The sequence below is a fragment of the Cucurbita maxima genome, unplaced genomic scaffold (genome assembly GCF_002738345.1).
Source record: "Cucurbita maxima cultivar Rimu unplaced genomic scaffold, Cmax_1.0 Cma_Scf00038, whole genome shotgun sequence".
NCBI classification, from domain to species: domain Eukaryota; kingdom Viridiplantae; phylum Streptophyta; class Magnoliopsida; order Cucurbitales; family Cucurbitaceae; genus Cucurbita; species Cucurbita maxima.
The window spans coordinates 1,365,883-1,382,003 of NW_019272054.1; the positions used below are offsets into that span (position 1 = coordinate 1,365,883).

At 35.2% G+C, this 16,121-nt stretch overlaps 2 protein-coding genes across 6 annotated transcripts; one reads left to right on the forward strand and one right to left on the reverse strand.

Moving 5' to 3' along the window:
* Positions 1-226: 226 nt before the first annotated feature.
* Positions 227-3,704, reverse strand: LOC111468992 (tyrosine--tRNA ligase 1, cytoplasmic). 2 transcript variants are annotated; one of them, XM_023114179.1, is made up of 10 exons: positions 3,503-3,704; positions 3,239-3,386; positions 2,688-2,977; positions 2,495-2,591; positions 2,162-2,267; positions 1,987-2,069; positions 1,599-1,744; positions 1,352-1,457; positions 978-1,037; positions 227-498 (listed from the first exon to the last, which is right to left on the reverse strand). In XM_023114179.1, the coding sequence occupies exons 1-10, from the start codon at positions 3,607-3,609 to the stop codon at positions 478-480; spliced, it is 1,164 nt and encodes a 387-aa protein (XP_022969947.1). In that variant the 5' UTR covers positions 3,610-3,704; the 3' UTR covers positions 227-477. The 2 variants fall into 2 exon arrangements, with proteins under 2 accessions (XP_022969947.1, XP_022969946.1); XM_023114178.1 differs by lacking the exons at positions 227-498; positions 978-1,037 and adding an exon at positions 1,157-1,232 and having other exon boundaries at positions 1,299-1,457; positions 3,503-3,699.
* A 2,007-nt stretch (positions 3,705-5,711) lies between these two features.
* On the forward strand, positions 5,712-15,819 carry LOC111468961 (kinesin-like protein KIN-14J). 4 transcript variants are annotated; one of them, XM_023114137.1, is made up of 27 exons: positions 5,712-6,068; positions 6,483-6,543; positions 6,833-6,940; positions 7,036-7,190; positions 7,302-7,400; positions 7,995-8,184; positions 8,713-8,828; positions 8,931-9,014; positions 9,135-9,212; positions 9,304-9,396; positions 9,497-9,526; positions 10,531-10,872; positions 10,959-11,040; positions 11,124-11,219; positions 11,283-11,462; positions 11,592-11,698; positions 11,775-11,953; positions 12,465-12,629; positions 12,712-12,965; positions 13,059-13,222; positions 13,308-13,734; positions 13,813-14,008; positions 14,230-14,339; positions 14,423-14,557; positions 15,372-15,422; positions 15,493-15,612; positions 15,724-15,819. In XM_023114137.1, exons 3-24 carry the CDS (start codon positions 6,931-6,933, stop codon positions 14,554-14,556), a joined length of 3,291 nt encoding a protein of 1,096 aa, XP_022969905.1. In that variant the 5' UTR covers positions 5,712-6,068; positions 6,483-6,543; positions 6,833-6,930; the 3' UTR covers position 14,557; positions 15,372-15,422; positions 15,493-15,612; positions 15,724-15,819. The 4 variants fall into 4 exon arrangements, with proteins under 4 accessions (XP_022969905.1, XP_022969902.1, XP_022969904.1 ...); XM_023114134.1 differs by having other exon boundaries at positions 13,308-14,008; XM_023114136.1 differs by having other exon boundaries at positions 13,308-14,008; positions 15,506-15,618; positions 15,721-15,819.
* Positions 15,820-16,121: the final 302 nt, after the last annotated feature.

The following is a 16,121-nucleotide window of genomic DNA, read 5'->3' on the forward strand; positions in this document are numbered from 1 at the left end:
CATTCTAGAATAATTTTGAATCTCAAAACTGATTATACCGACTGCTAAGTTACTTTCAGACATCCCTGTGAAGTTGACCAATACTATTAACGAACTTATCACACTATCATTTAGATATTCAAGTCTAGAAAGATTATATACAATCACAACTGGCGAAATGGAATATAACTCCCAAGTGAACTTAGAACTTTAAAATACAATCAAGTCAAAGAACTAAATAGTCATGTATAAGGGGGAATCATCCACAAGTCTTTTTCTATCATTCATTAAAAACTTTTCACTTGCTTGAGTTCAAGAACTAACATGAGTTATGGAGTTCGACACATCTCTGCTTGTTTGAATATGAAAGAAGCTTAAATTTTAAAAGTTGGCCAAAAGGGCAAAATTAAAACAAAATCCGGATCGATAATCTCTGCTGAAATGGATGGAAGTTGATCCATCAATAGATTGGGCAGAAGAAAATAGGACCATTCTTCCTCACCTAGTGACTCGGTATGCCTGCACGACAGGATAGCCCTCGGTCAATCTTCATACATTTCAAGAAGTAATCTCTAAGAGCAGTTCTCTAAATCTTAGTTCAGGCCCCAGTTAAAGCCTAGGGAGTTGGGGAGTATAATGCATGGGGCAATCCTCTCAGTTTAAACTTTTCCATTTCTTTCAAAAATTCAAACTTTGCCACTTATTTAAAAAAAAACTCATATATTCTGTCAAAAATTACAATAATATCGTTGACATTTTATAAACATTTAAGGTAAATTACATTAAGTGGAAATCCGTTAGAATGTTGGAGGGAAATCGAGATTTGAAACAATGTGAGCATTACCTAGAAGGGTGTGGCGATCCATATTTTAAAGCCAAACAATCGCCACATTGTCCCATGTCTTAATTTTCTTTCGAAATTCAAATCGACCCAGCTAGTTGAAGAATACTCTTTGTAATTTAGCCAAAATAATTCCAAAAAGCTGTTAAGCACATACCTTGACCCTCTTCAATAAATCTTTGGCATTGCTATCATTTTTGAAGTGATCTCGTACAGGCTGCAGATGGATGATACAGATCTTAGCTTTATAATATGAGTAGACAGAATTGAGTAAATATTCTAGCTGCATCACTACCCTTTCCCTAAAAAGCTGTTTATATTTTCATGGTGAAAAAAACGAAGCTTCTTAAGTTATGCTGAGATGCAGTTTTCAGATAAAATTGCAAGAACATGGGTAAATGCCAAAGACAGACGAGGAAAAGAGATAACTACAATGATTCCTATCACAATAAGAAGCACATGGGATTAACTCCCTCGATCGAGGAAGCATAACGGAGTATGAGAAGATATTGAGTAGAAATGAAAACATACCTCCAATATCTTATTCAAAGCCTTGGACAAAGCTGGTTTAAGATCACCTGGATGCAGTACTCCTGATGCGTAGTCAGCAACTAATTCTTCGAAGGTTGTGAAGGTCCTGCAATATTTCAAAACAACAAATGAATGCAGAGCAACGATAAATTATTATAACTAGCATCTAGGATCATGATATAGGTGAAAAAACAATAAAAAAGTTTAGAACTTCAAAATGAGCAACTAAATCTCCTCAAAAACTTACTTATTTCCACCATGATCTGCATTTCGTTCCACAGTGAACTCCTTGAACCAAGGGAAAATGAGATACTTTATGTACTCTAAGCATGGATTCCCTTCCACGATCAATGGAGGGCAATATGCCTTCTTTATCTTCAAGTTCACTTCTGCCTATAGCCAGATGAACAAGTTAGACAGTAAATCCAGAATATTACAAGCTGGCATCAGAGTCGGACACGTCAGTCAAGTCAACCTAAAACTAAGCACAAACATTAAAATAGTAGATGCAATTTGATTCCCCTCAAACGGGATTCTTAATTATAGCTATGAGACCTAAACGCTAGCCAAACTGCACCACCACCCCAATTTCCTACTCACATAGGATTCTTAATTTCCCCTATATAATGCCTTACCTCATCATCTTCCATAAATATAGAGGACGATGGATCACTTTTTGACATCTTTTCCTGCCCCTGCTGTAAGCCAGGTAACATATCTGCAACCACCATTGACACCATATTACTTTGCCTATATCGTAAGTGTTGGCTAAATTAATAAGAACTAATGTCAACGCATTTTAGAGCATACGGTGCGATAGGATGATAGGCTTGTTCTTCCTCTTGATGTCATCACAATACTCTCTTGCAAGTACATTTACTTTCCGTTGATCCATTCCCAGTTGACAGATATCAGCCTGTGGCAATGGAAGGGAACAACTAATTAACAAAAAATCATGATAATCTCTCCATACATTCCAACATAGTAGGGGAGAGTAAAAAAATGGACAACCTATATCACCATGAAAATTTCATTGCCAGACAAATATATTTTGCAGCATTTGTACCAAATTACATTTTGGCCTCCTTATGATATGAGGAGAAAAATGCATAACATACTACAGAAAGTCGAAAGAGAAAAAACCTTAAGGAAAAAAATGTCCGCACATTGCATGCATGGGTAGAGAATTTGGGCAGCAGTCAACTCATCTTGTTCAGTTCTTCCCATAATTTGGCTACACCTGCAGGAGAGGGATCAAGGGGGGAGGCAAACCATGAGTTGACACCGTTGCAGATTAAACATTAGTACGCAACGAGCACCCGTCTCAAATATATACCTAATTATCCTTGGAAGTTTGTTTTTCCGAGCGATATCCATTACAAGGGGCCAGTATTCCGACGCCCTTGAGTTAATCTCCTTCGACGACCACAAAAATTCAACCTTACCTCCTTCCAGATCCATCCCAACTGCTTTCCATATCTCAATTAGGTAGCGGCCAACAGTCTCAATTTTTTTCAGATCACCCCCCATTTTGTTGTTAAGCTGAGCAAACCAGTCTGCAATCCATATTTTCACTCGGCACCCAGAAGCAGTAAGCTTGTTGACATTTATTGTCTTCATCACTCCCTGTAGAAGCGAACAAGGGCATAGAAATCATCTCCTCATGTTCAAAAACCCTTAAGTGGAAGAAACTTACATAGGAATTGTTCATTTTACATTAATCTAACAATTAGTTGGTGTCCCATTTTTTCCGATAGATTCACACGGAAAACTAAACCCAATTCACTTAGTTTAGGGCTTCCATTATGCATCGAAATGCAACACAATTCATTGAGGAAGGCAAATAACAATTTGAAGGCCAAACTCAAAGAATCATGTAATCTTTACCTGAGCAATATGCATTCTCCCAGATGGTTCGAACCCATCATAGCACACAGGTTCCGGCTTCTTCTCGAGCAAATTCCGCAGCTCATCCTCTTGGATACATTCTTCCCCAATACTTCTAACAATTTTAAACTTCTCCTCCAAACTCAACCTGCAGAAAGAAAAAAAAAAAAAAACATAACAAACCAAGTAATGTCCGATTCAGATACAAAACGACGACGAAATTGAGACGAAAACAACAAGTATCTCAAACCAAAAGCTTCTTACTGATTTGAAGAGTTTGATGAAGAACCCGGCTCCTGCACCTTAGCGTCAGCGATTGAGAGGGACTGTAAATCTTGGGATGGAGCTTGTGAGGGTTCTCCCGTCGCCATTGAAGCCGTGTGAAAAAATGGATTAGAATCTCAAGCTTCCAAACTTTAGGGTTCTTATTTCGCCTTCCGTTTCGCTTGGGCACTCAGCTCGTTGACTAATTAATCAAATCTTTAATTATAAAATTAACTTCTTCTTAATTGGGCTTGGGCTTCTAAAATTATTTAGTTTGTATAATTTTAAATTATTTTCAAAATTTTAATATAAAATCAAGTACCTAACGACCCGAAAACAATTAATAATTTTAATTATTGAGAACTAAAATTAATGGTGTAGGTTAAATAGTTATTATGTATTAACTAATTAATTCAGCTAAAATGAATATATATACATATATATATATATATATATATATATATCATAATTTTTAAACTCGGTATTTTTCATATAACCGTGCACTCGGCTCCATATCATCTTCAGCCACCCTCGTAACTCGTTTCAATAATTTAATAATTTTAGCATAATTTTATTGATTAAGATATGTGCTCTCGTTCAGGAGGTAAAATGTTTGAATCCACCCATCGATATGTTGTTTTATCCAAAAATCCGATCAATCCAATCCAACTTCTCGTATTTTAATTGGATTTGGTTCGTGGGTTACTTTAAAAATAAATTAGAATGAATTAAACCAAATTTAATTTGTTTTAATTTTAAAATATACAGAGAAAATGAGTTCGAGCTCCTTAAGGCCTCTAAGCTGGCTTCTTTTATTTTATTTATATTTATATTTATATTTAATTTCATAATTATATTTTTTTATTATTTTTTCCAAATTATAAGTTAGATTTTAATTAAATAATCGAAAATAAATAAATAAATATTTTATGAAGCAACATTTTAAAAAACAACAATAATTTAAATAAATGATCCCACTCGAACTAATCCTCATTTAATAAGGATTGTTGTTGTCCAGAAAAATTTACAACACTAATAGTTTGGTCGGTCTTAAAAATATGTCTCAACCTGACCCAACTTACTGTCCTTCTATTGTATAATTAAAAAAATAAATAAACAATTTGGTTATTTATAAATTATATTCGATGTTTACTATAATATATACACGGTCGAGTCAAAGGGTAGTCAATATAAACTTCGCTAAATAGTCGAGACATATATTATTTCTTCTGATGTTATAAAATATTGTATAGAAAAAGTTTGTTTCGATTAATTAATTCGAGATGTTTTATTTTAACGTGGATTATTTTTTGAGAAAACAGTCAAAATTTGAACTTAAATTCAAGACATTTATTTAATTCAACACATGGTGTCGTTATACAACCGTCTATAATACAGTTTAACATTGCTGTAATAACTTAAATCCACCGCTCACAAATATTGTCTGCTTCTTCCATTGTGTATCACTCTTGGTCTCACAATTTTAAAACGTATATATTAGGGAGAGATTTACACACTGATGAATGTTTTGTTCATCTCTCTAACCAACGGGGATCTTACAATTCACCCCTTGGGAACCTAACGTCTTTGTTGGCACACCGCTCGATGTCTAATTCTGATACCATTTGTAATAGTCAAAGTCCACTACTAATACATATTGTCCGTTTTGACCTGTTACGTATCGCCGTTAACCTCACGGTTGTTAAAACACGTCTACTATAGACAAGTTTCCACGTAAAAAATGTCTCGTTTCCATCTCTAACCGATGCGGGCTGTTACACCTATTTTTAAAATTATTATGAAAATGAATAATAGTTGATGCTTGTAACTGATGTTAGAGATGTGTTGTGACGTGTGAATGTTTAAAGTTGATTTAAATAAGATTTTAAAAAACGACCCGAAAAGTAACTAAAAATATGGAACATAAAAGGACAAAATCGTGAGAAAGAATCCAAAACTATCTTTAAACGAATTAAAAATAAAATTAACAAAATTAATCGCTAATTCCGTCGTTATCTATGAATAAACATAATTAAAATTGAATAAAAACGTTGGTTTATCTAAACCAGATAGAAAAGGCGGGAACACGGCTCCAATTTTTGCGGGGCTGGGCCACAAACATAAATATAAAAAAGTACAGCACCTTCGTCTGCAAAAAAAGCTAATATATATATTAAAAAGAAAAGAAAAGAAAAAAAAAAAACAATAATCTGAAAAGAAAAAGAGGAGGAAGAACAAAGAAGAGACCGGAGGTTCTTTCAACCTCCATGTTTCGTTCCAACTTTTTTTCCGTTTCAGAAAATTCATTTCCGGATGTTTTCCTTCGATTCAACCACATTGTTTCCTTGTCTCTGAATTTTCGGACCGGATTTGTGGCTTCAGTCCCCGCCTGATTTTATTTTTCTCCATTTTTCCTTCAGTGAATCGACCTGAATCTCTGCATTTTCCGGTCCTAATCTCTAATTCTTGTCATTTTGTTCGTTTCAATCGGGCCACTTTGACGCTATAGTTATCAGATTCTTGAGAAATCTGGCTGCACGAGCTCGTTTTGCTCATGTCGTCAAAGGTAGGGTCTGTGTACTCTTGCTACCTTTTGAGGATGCGTGTCGATCTGTTTACATGTTCTTTTTGTAGGCCCATTTCGATTATATTTCGCGTTCTTTAGGTCACATTCTTCTTTTTTCTTTTTCTTTTTCTTTTTCACCTCAGAACTTAAATGTTCTAGCTCCTGTGTTATTGTGTTGTGATTGCCGAGCGAGTTGACAAGGAAATGAGACTTTGTGTATGGTATTTTCAGTTTTTTTTTTCTTGGGGATGGGCGGTGGGGGGATAAGAATAATTAAATTCCATTCAATTTGGACTGTAGTCACATTCTAGAGAAATAATTAGGTACTTGAAACATGGTGTAGCTGGGGTTAAATTTGTATGAACAAGTAAACGTTGCTGAAATTTGCTATCTAATGAAAGCATTGATTGGCAGGTTGGCCTTAGCTGAAATGTGGGTGGCAGTGTTTCCTCAGCTTCTCGACGGCATTTCACAGGTAGTTTATTGAATGGCCATCGAACAGGAACCTTGGATTTGTGGACATGGGAGATTTTCTTGGTCTTTTAACGAAGAACATATTGGGTTTATACAGAAAAACAATTCATTTTCATCAATGAGCAACATTGCACGACTTCAGGCAAACTTTTTAAATGTGGTTTTATATTGGTGCGCATTGGTTATAGTCAATATTTGCAAAAACATAAAGCTGAATCTCTTTTTTGTACATTCTCTGGTTTTCCTCTAGTAACATTATATAATAGTTAATGTGGTTTGGAATCTTTTAGCTCCGCGTTATCGGGGATCATGGAGAGAGTGGATCATTGTGGATTGTGTTATGAACTTATATTTTGAGCTGTACTCAGCTGGTCGGAAGTTCTGGTGAATGGCTGAATGTAAGTTTTTCTGTTTATCAGAAATTGTTTGCGTACGAGATATTATGGTTTTTCTCATATATCCATATTTAACCTTAAGCTGTCTCTAACATTAGCCAAACTGAAACTGGAGCTGGTGGAGTGGTTAAATTGTTTGCTTCCCCATATAAATTTGCCATTGGATGCTTCTGTTGAGGAGTTGAGAGCATGCTTGAGCGATGGAACGGTACTGTGCAGCATACTGGAGAAACTATGCCCTGGGGCAGTCCAGGTTAGATGACATTTGGGAGAGCATACTTTTTTCCATATGTTAATTTCCTTAGGTTTATTTATTTATTTAGTTTTTAATATTGATTCCAGAAATTTCTATTCTTTTCTTTAGGGAGGCAATTCTAAGCCCATCAATCCTAATATTGAAAGTTTTTTGATAACTTTGGATGAATTAGGACTTCCTGGATTTGAACCATCTGTCCTAGAGCAGGTAATTACTTTAATCTGATGCAATGCGATTGTGACGGTACATACTATTCTTCTCTGCCAGATGGATCATAAAAAGTATGGGAACGCTTGTTTATTATTCCATACTTGAGCGAGTCTTTTTTAATGTGAATTTTTTTTATTTCATTCAAATGAGCTACTTGAATAAGCGGTGTAATTATTATCTTCTTTAGAGCTAAAATAACATTAGAATTAAACAAAACATAATTCAACATGATGAAATCGAAATTTTAAAGTTAAATTTGATTGGTAAAAAATGGGTTTAACCTTGAATAGTAAATGGATCATTTGAATTTGGTGCCATGACTTTTATCTAGAAGAAAAATGTGGTGTTGTGAGATATACTTGTGCTCCTTCGCAATATATTTACCTTGCGCAATTGGACTTGGATTTTATAACCATAGATCTATTCCTGTAAAAACGTATAATTATTGTGTTTCATCATTTTTCACAATTGTTATCCAACTTGAAAACAAGACCTTAGTTCAGTTATGTATATGTATGCTGAATTAATCAGTTTGATGGTAAAGTTTCGAAACTTTTTATATATTGAAAGCTGAGCAGAGATTGTTTACAGGGATCTATTGCTCCAGTTTTGCACTGCCTGAGCACACTTCGAGCTTCATTTGATTTGAGTGCTGGAGATGAGTGCATTCAAAATTATTCACGAAAGAAATGGAACTTATATGAAGTAGAATCATTAGATGGAGTCAATAATTTCTCTGGGTTAAGATTCCAGGATTTTCAGAATGGTTCAGTTATATCAAGTATGTACAGGATCAGAAGAAGAATTTTAATTGTGCAAAGATTTCATTCAGAGTACATTATGAAGTTTATTTACGGTTGACTTTCTTGATTTTGAAAGGTCTATGTTCTTGAACCTTGGGGATTTCTTTTTCCCAACAATTAAATTTAGCTCTAGCCTAATGATATTTGTTATGGATGTGGTCTTTGTTATTTGTTACTATAAGTTTGTATCTAGTAAAAAAAGAGGCTTTTGATAATACAAGATAAAAAAGTTGAATAACATTTCTCGAACATTTAGATATACATTTTACAGTGTGTATGCATGGTTTTGACCTTTGATATCTGATTTTTTGGATACTTATGCAACCAGGTTAGAGCAAGCAGATATACCAAACTTACAGTAACATCTTTTATTGAGTTAATTATTAAATTATCGAGAACGTTTGGTGGGGATCAAAGTTTTTCTGTTTTTTCATGCTTCTTCCTAAAATCTAATTCTGATTATGCAATTTATTTTATTCTCTTATTTTCTTATTTGTTTGCTCTAGTGGCATCGTATGGTTTAAACGGTCATATTCAATCTGAGGATCATGAAGGGCAAGAACAAAATCATGATGTTTCTGGTTCTAACATCATGGAGTTGATAAAATCAAGAAATCTTGAGGTAATCCCTTGAACCATTTTTAATTGTTTGTTTACGTAAATGGTTTGCTTCAAAATATGATCATATTCACTTCTCAAGTATCTCTGCGGTTGTTTTATGCAGAATGTCTCTACTCAATCACTTTTCAATACAATCAATGGAATTCTAGATGGCATTGTCGAATCAAAAAATGGAGATGTGTCGCATGTATGGGAGTGATTATCATCTGAAATTTCAACCCAAGAAATTAAAACACTATATCTAGTTTCATGGCCTAAATTTATTTGTATTTCTAACTTTGCTTTTATTGGTTCAAATTTCTCTCAGCAAGTAGCTTATATTATGAGAAAAGTTGTACAAGTGCTTGAGCAGAGAATTGTAACTCATGCTGGAAACCTGAAACATGTAATCTTGCTTAGCATTGTTTTCGTCTTGGGATAGTTTACTATCTTACACGGGAAATAAAAATTAACTACTGTTACATTGACTTGTGCAGCAAAGCAGTCTTTTGAAAGCTCGAGAGGAGAAATTCCAGTCAAAAATAAAAGCCCTTCAAACCCTTGCAACAGGGACCACTGAAGAAAATGAGGTATTTTGACATCCAAATGTTCAAATCATGGCTTTTAGTTTAGAAAGCAAAATGCTGTATTTTCAGACCTGGATATAAGTTGGTGTCATTACTTTTGCAGATTGTTATGAATCGGCTTCAGCGTATGAAGGTAGAATACTCATCCCATTTCTTACGTCTGAGCAACATATCATGAATATTTGTTACCTTTGGTTCGTGACTATCGGTGGTGTGGGTTTTTATGTGGATCAAGGCATTTAGATGAAATGATTTCCGTTCTGCCTTGTCTTTATTGTGCCGTCTTATTTTGAGCCCTAATTTTTAGTGGTAGAATTTGGTAGCTTCCTTGCTTTATAGTGTCCTATCGTGAAGAAAATACAGCAACTTAATATTGATGAAAAAGTTTTGAGCAACCTTAATGCTTCATATTGGTTTGTGGAGTGGAGACCCTTTTTGCATAATTGGTTGCTTGATTATCTTGTTGGGCTGTCTTTCTGTATTCTCTTTCGTATTCTTTCATTTTATCTTGATGAAAGCTCAACTTCATATTTAATGCATGCTATGGTTTGCCTGCTATATTTCTTTCACTTGGGAGGAAATACAGTCATTTCCTTTTCTTTTGAGCTTTTGATGATCTACTCATTATGCCAGAACTGTTGAATGAGTTTTCTGCATACATTTTAGCTGCTCATACTTTTCGACTTTGCTCAATTGAACCAATGAGTTTGAGTTTGATGTGAAATTTGGTTGTATGGGGAGAAACATTTAGGCTGTGCATATCTACTAAGAATCTTTTGTACTATTTATTCTCAGACTGGTACTTGTAGTCCACCTTATTAAAATCAGGGGTGATTCTTGAGTTTATGGAGAACTACCTCATCTGGGCCCCTCTTTTTTGTCTATTGATTTTAAAATTTTGTAGATCATCATGCACCAATGCACCTCATTCTAATATTGGTTCCAATCCCTATAATATTACTTCTTCCTCACATTTTTTATTTTGGTTCTCTCCTAAACCCATTCCTGGTTAGCAAACAGGGCCTCAACTGATAAAGTGACAATAATGTTGACATCTAGCTCATGCATAACTTATAATTGTTTGACAAGTGGCATAATTGTCTGAATATATCAACATTCATTTATTTGGTGTTGAAGATTGAAAAATTCAAAGTAGAGGAGATGAAAAACTGTGAGGAGCAGAATAAGATGGCATTGAAGGAGCAAAAGGAACGATGTGATGTAGAGCTTTCAAATCTCAAAGAGGAGCTAGAAAAGGCTAAAAGGGAACATGAAAATCATTGTTTGCAACTTGAAACAAATGCTAAGGAGGATAAAGCTAAGTTTGAGGAGAAACTAAATGAACTTGAATACTTATTAGCCGATTCCAGGAAGAAGGTGGAGGAACTCGAGACATTTTCTGAATCTAAATCACTGAGATGGAAGAAGAAAGAGTTCGTCTATCATAAATTTGTCGTTGACCTGCTTGGAGCTTTTCAGGTTTTTGTCATGTTATCCGTATTGTTATTATCCATAGTGCCCATGCCATGTTGATTAGAGATATGACTTATATTTATTATTTTTAGGAATTAAGGATTTCAGTGGAGTCCATCAAACACGAGGTCTTGAATACAAAGAGCATCTATGCTGAGGAGTTTAATTACCTCGGTATGTTTAGCTTAATTAATCTCCAGTTTTCTATGCGATTTGAGTTTTTTCAATTTTTTTTTTAATGATGTTACTATCAATAGGAATGAAGTTCAAAGGATTAGCAGATGTGGCTCAGAATTACCATGCAGTTCTGAACGAAAACAGAAGATTGTATAACGAGGTTCAGGATTTAAAAGGTATTATTTTTATTTTCCTTTTTGTCTACTTACTTGAGCCCTCTCTGATGTGGCATTTCACAGGTAACATTCGAGTGTATTGTCGAATTCGGCCATTCCTTCCAGGGCAAAATATGAAGCTAAGTACAGTTGAGTATATTGGTGAAAATGGTGAATTGGTAATTATAAATCCCGCTAAACAAGGCAAAGACAATCGTCGACTGTTCAAGTTCAATAAAGTTTTTGGTCCGACATGCTCACAAGGTATCTGTAATCTTGTCCAATTTTGATAACTTATAGATTAATATACTCTATTGATATTCTTACCTATTGGATTATTTGTTTAAGTAGTTCTTTTACTTCTTATTTACATTTAATTGTATTTGTTGACAGAGGATGTGTTTTTAGACACTCAACCATTGGTTCGATCTGTCCTCGATGGATATAATGTTTGCATATTTGCTTATGGACAAACTGGTTCGGGAAAGACATATACTATGGTATGCTATATGTCTAGAATTCTGACACAAATTTTTTTAGTGTTTATTGTGGCTTATATGCGTTATTCTTTCTCAGAGTGGACCTGATGTATCATTGAAAGCAGAATGGGGTGTTAATTATCGAGCATTAAACGACCTCTTTGAAATTTCTCAAAGCAGGAAGGGCTCTATTTCCTATGAAATTGGTGTCCAAATGGTTGAGATATACAATGAACAAGTCCGTGATCTGCTCTCAACCGGCGGTCTTCCAAAGAGATATCCTACTTTGAATATTTTGATATTTTTTTAATTATGTACATTTTAAATAGATTTTTGTTGTTGTTTATTTGCCTTTTTTTTTTCCAAAGAAAGAAACTGATTGTGAGATCCCCATCGGTTGGAGAGGAGAACAAAACATTCCTTATAAGGGTGTGGAAACCTCTCCCCAAAGACGCGTTTTAAAAATCTTAAGGGGCAATCTGAAAGGGAAAGTCTAAAGAGGACAAAATGGGCTAGCAGGGGACTTGACCGTTACATAAAGAATAACTTTATCAAAAGTCTTCTTGCTAATAGCGAAGGAATTCTTGAAATTTTCTGGTTTTTCCTACCAAATTGCCCACAACACCACCCGGACCATAAAACTCCCAGAAAATTTTTCTTTTATCTGTAAGTTCAAACCTAACGTACCTTCGACACAAGAGTCTTTGTTTAAGCATAAGCAAAGCGTCCTTTTGATTTTTTTTTTTTTTTTTATGGAAAAAAAAATTGTTTCCTTTGACTTGCACACACTTGGGATTTGGAACACCACTCAACCAAATGGGCTGGCAGTCCCAGATGCCTGCATGAATTATGTTAGATCTACTAGTGATGTCCTGGATTTGATGAAGATTGGATTGGCAAACAGGACAGTTGGAGCCACAGCCCTGAATGAAAGAAGCAGCAGATCTCATAGGTAGTATTCTAACCATGTTTTCACTTGTCATTCAATTTCATACTTGGAGAATACATTTCATGTAATTACTGATGCTGTGCAGTGTGCTGACGATTCACATTCGTGGTGTGGACTTGGAGACAGATGCTATCTTGCGTGGTAGTCTTCATCTAATAGATCTTGCAGGTAGTGAAAGGGTGGACCGCTCAGAGGCAACTGGAGATAGGCTGAAGGAGGCGCAACATATAAATAAATCATTATCGGCTCTCGGGGATGTAATTTTTGCTCTTGCACAGAAGAATTCGCATGTTCCTTACAGAAATAGCAAACTAACCCAAGTTCTCCAAAGTTCTTTAGGTGCTTCCTTGTTTTTGTATTTGATTGGACCTTTATTATTCTATTTTCTGATGATCCTAGTTAATCACAATTTTGCTTTATTTGAACCTCTAGGTGGTCAAGCGAAAACGCTCATGTTTGTACAGATTAATCCCGATGCAGAGTCCTACTCTGAAACCATAAGCACCTTGAAGTTTGCAGAAAGAGTTTCTGGTGTGGAGTTGGGTGCTGCTCGCAGCAATAAAGAGGGTAGATATGTTAGAGAACTGATGGATCAGGTCCGGACGAGTTCTCTTCGCTATTTGATTTCTTTTATCAAGCAGTTTTTGAGTGATTGAACTTCATGAGATGTTGATTTTGCAGGTGGCAGTTCTCAAGGATACCATTGCAAGTAAAGATGAGGATATTGAGCGGTTGCAGTTGCTTAAAACTAATAGCAATGGCGTAAAGCATGGCGTTGGTTCCCTAAGATATGAATCATTTTCCCCTAGAAAGCACTCTAGCGTAACGCCTCGGCCAAGCCAAAAGCCATCAGGGAGAAGAGGCTTAGGGTTGATTAGTAAAGCAACATCTGACCACGACAACTACTCCGATTGTGATAGGCGTTCTGAATGTGGATCATATCAATCTATGGAGGACTTCAGACATCATAATCGTTCTGGATCAGGATCAACGCATCTATCTATAGAGGATTTTAGACATCATAAGCGTTCTGGATCAGGATCGACGCATCTGTCTGTAGAGGACTTTAGACAACAGAAGGAATTTTCTTCACAATCAAGAGCTTTAGGTCAGAATGTTACTGATGATGTTGAGCTTTTAGGCTTTGGGAATGCTGATTCTGATGAGAGATTAAGTGACATATCAGATGGCGGCCTTTCGATGGGGACTGAAACTGATGGATCGCTTTGCAGTGTTGTGGAATACACTTTATTCCCTGAAGTCTCAAAGCCATCAGATGGTTCGTTTGCCGATACCAAACACCCAGAGAGCTCGTTGGATGTAAAAGGTCTAGCTGAGAGTGCAACAACTGGGGGGAAGTCTTTGGTTCCTATTCCAGAAAAGTAAGTAATTACCATTCCCTCTTAGAATATTTCTGATAGACTTGAGGTTCAGATTACTCTCTTAATTTCATTCATAATTTAATTGACGAACTCTGCTAAGTCCAGCTGCTATAAGACTATGACCCTTCCTCTTTTCCTCGAACCGGAACGTCGAGAGCCTCACGTCACTGATGGTTCACCCTACTAATCTTTGCTCCCTGTTTGCTCCCTGTTTTATGCAGAACCAATGCACCATTGAAGACAGGCCTCAGGCCCCCACAAAGGCCCGTGCAAGCGAAACCGTCGAGAGTTTCACTGACGAAAAGCTTCTCAAAGGCTCCATCCGCATCAAGTATGAAAATCTAAGTACTGTTGTTTTTACTCCAATGATTTCCATATTATTTACCTCTTGTTCTTTTTTTAACTTTTGATAAGATGCCAAACTTTTCATTGATAAAATGAAAAGTACAAAAGGAGATCAAAGGAGAATACCAAAAAGCTCTCCCTCTGCTGTTAATAACAAAAGAATTATAACTACAAAAGAGAGTGGATATAGTGCACCATCTTGAGGTATTAAATGATTATTTGCATTATGCCATTATTCAGCTCTTCAGCTCTTAAATTATTTTGGTTAAACTATAATTTTTGCCATTTTAGTTTGGCACTTCTAACATTTTAGTCGTTTTACTCTTCAATCTAGAACATAGAACACGACCATAATTTAATCAACTCGATGTTAGCTCAGCTTTTATATGATGTAGCCATCGTCATATAGACTTAATATGACATCATGTCACTTAATGTTACTATATAACTAGATCATTGTTGTTGCATAACGACTATGTAGCTTTACATGACGTCATGTCACTTTACTATATAACTTGATCATTGATGTTTCGTAGCGACTATTTAGCTTTACATGACGGCTTTACATGACGTCATGTCACTTCATGTTACTATATAACTAGATCATTGACGTTTCGTAGCGACTAGTTTAGCTTTACATGACGTCATGTCACTTCATGTTACTATATAATTAGATCATTGACGTTTCGTAGCGACTAGTTTAGCTTTACATGACGTCATGTCACTTCATGTTACTATATAACTAGATCATTGATGTTTCATAGCGACTAGTTTAGTTTTACATGACGTCATGTCACTTCATGTTACTATATTACTAGATCATTGACATTTCGTAGCGGCTAGTTTATCTTTACATGACATCATGTCACTTCATGTTACCATATAGCTAAATATATCACATGTCACTTCATGTTACTATATAACTAGATCATTGATGTATTATAGGGACTAGTTTAGCTTATTTTTTGCCTTGTCACGTTCTCCTTTCTCATTTCCCGTCTGTTTTGGTGCAAATCAGGTACGAAAAATCTATTGTTGGTAGCTCCTCGTCGATGAAATGCAGCAAAAGGTGGAAGCAAATGAATCTAAAAGTAACCTGGACAGATAAATTCTTAGAGTCTAATCATTATTTTATGTAGTTCTTGGTTGCAGGTTAACTTCACACGCCTAGTTTCTGGCTCATCTCATAGGTTGCCTTTTGCCTTTCTAATTGGAACTCCATACTTTCTTCCTTTTGTTGTACATTTGTGTGCCAACAGGTTAGCTTTTCGTTAAATACATATTCACTTTGAACCCTAAACCATCTCTTTTCTCTCTCTCTCCCTATATTTTCCTTCTCTATGTAATATTTACTCGTACATTCTTTGTAGAGGAAGGCTAACTACTTGCTGGCTTGGAGCTATATGAACGATAACATCCATGTATGATTTTCATCATTTTATATGTATGAACAATTAATTTGCTCTTTTTTGGTCATTGGTATTCTTCTTATTGACCACCATTAAAGATCTAATCGCTATTTATTCTTTTTACAAAAAAAAAAATAAATAAATAAATGAAAAATCTACTTTAATCTCTCCACATTTCTTAGGTTAAAGTTGGGTTATTTTACTCGTTCTATTTTAGTTTGTGTATTTTAAAATGTTCGATAAAAGTATATTTGGATGTCCCGAATACGATAATAATTCAAAAAAGCCGTACAAATTAATAAGAACTTTTAAACTTTTTTTTTTTTTTTTTTTTTTTTTTTTTTTTTTTTTTTTTTTTT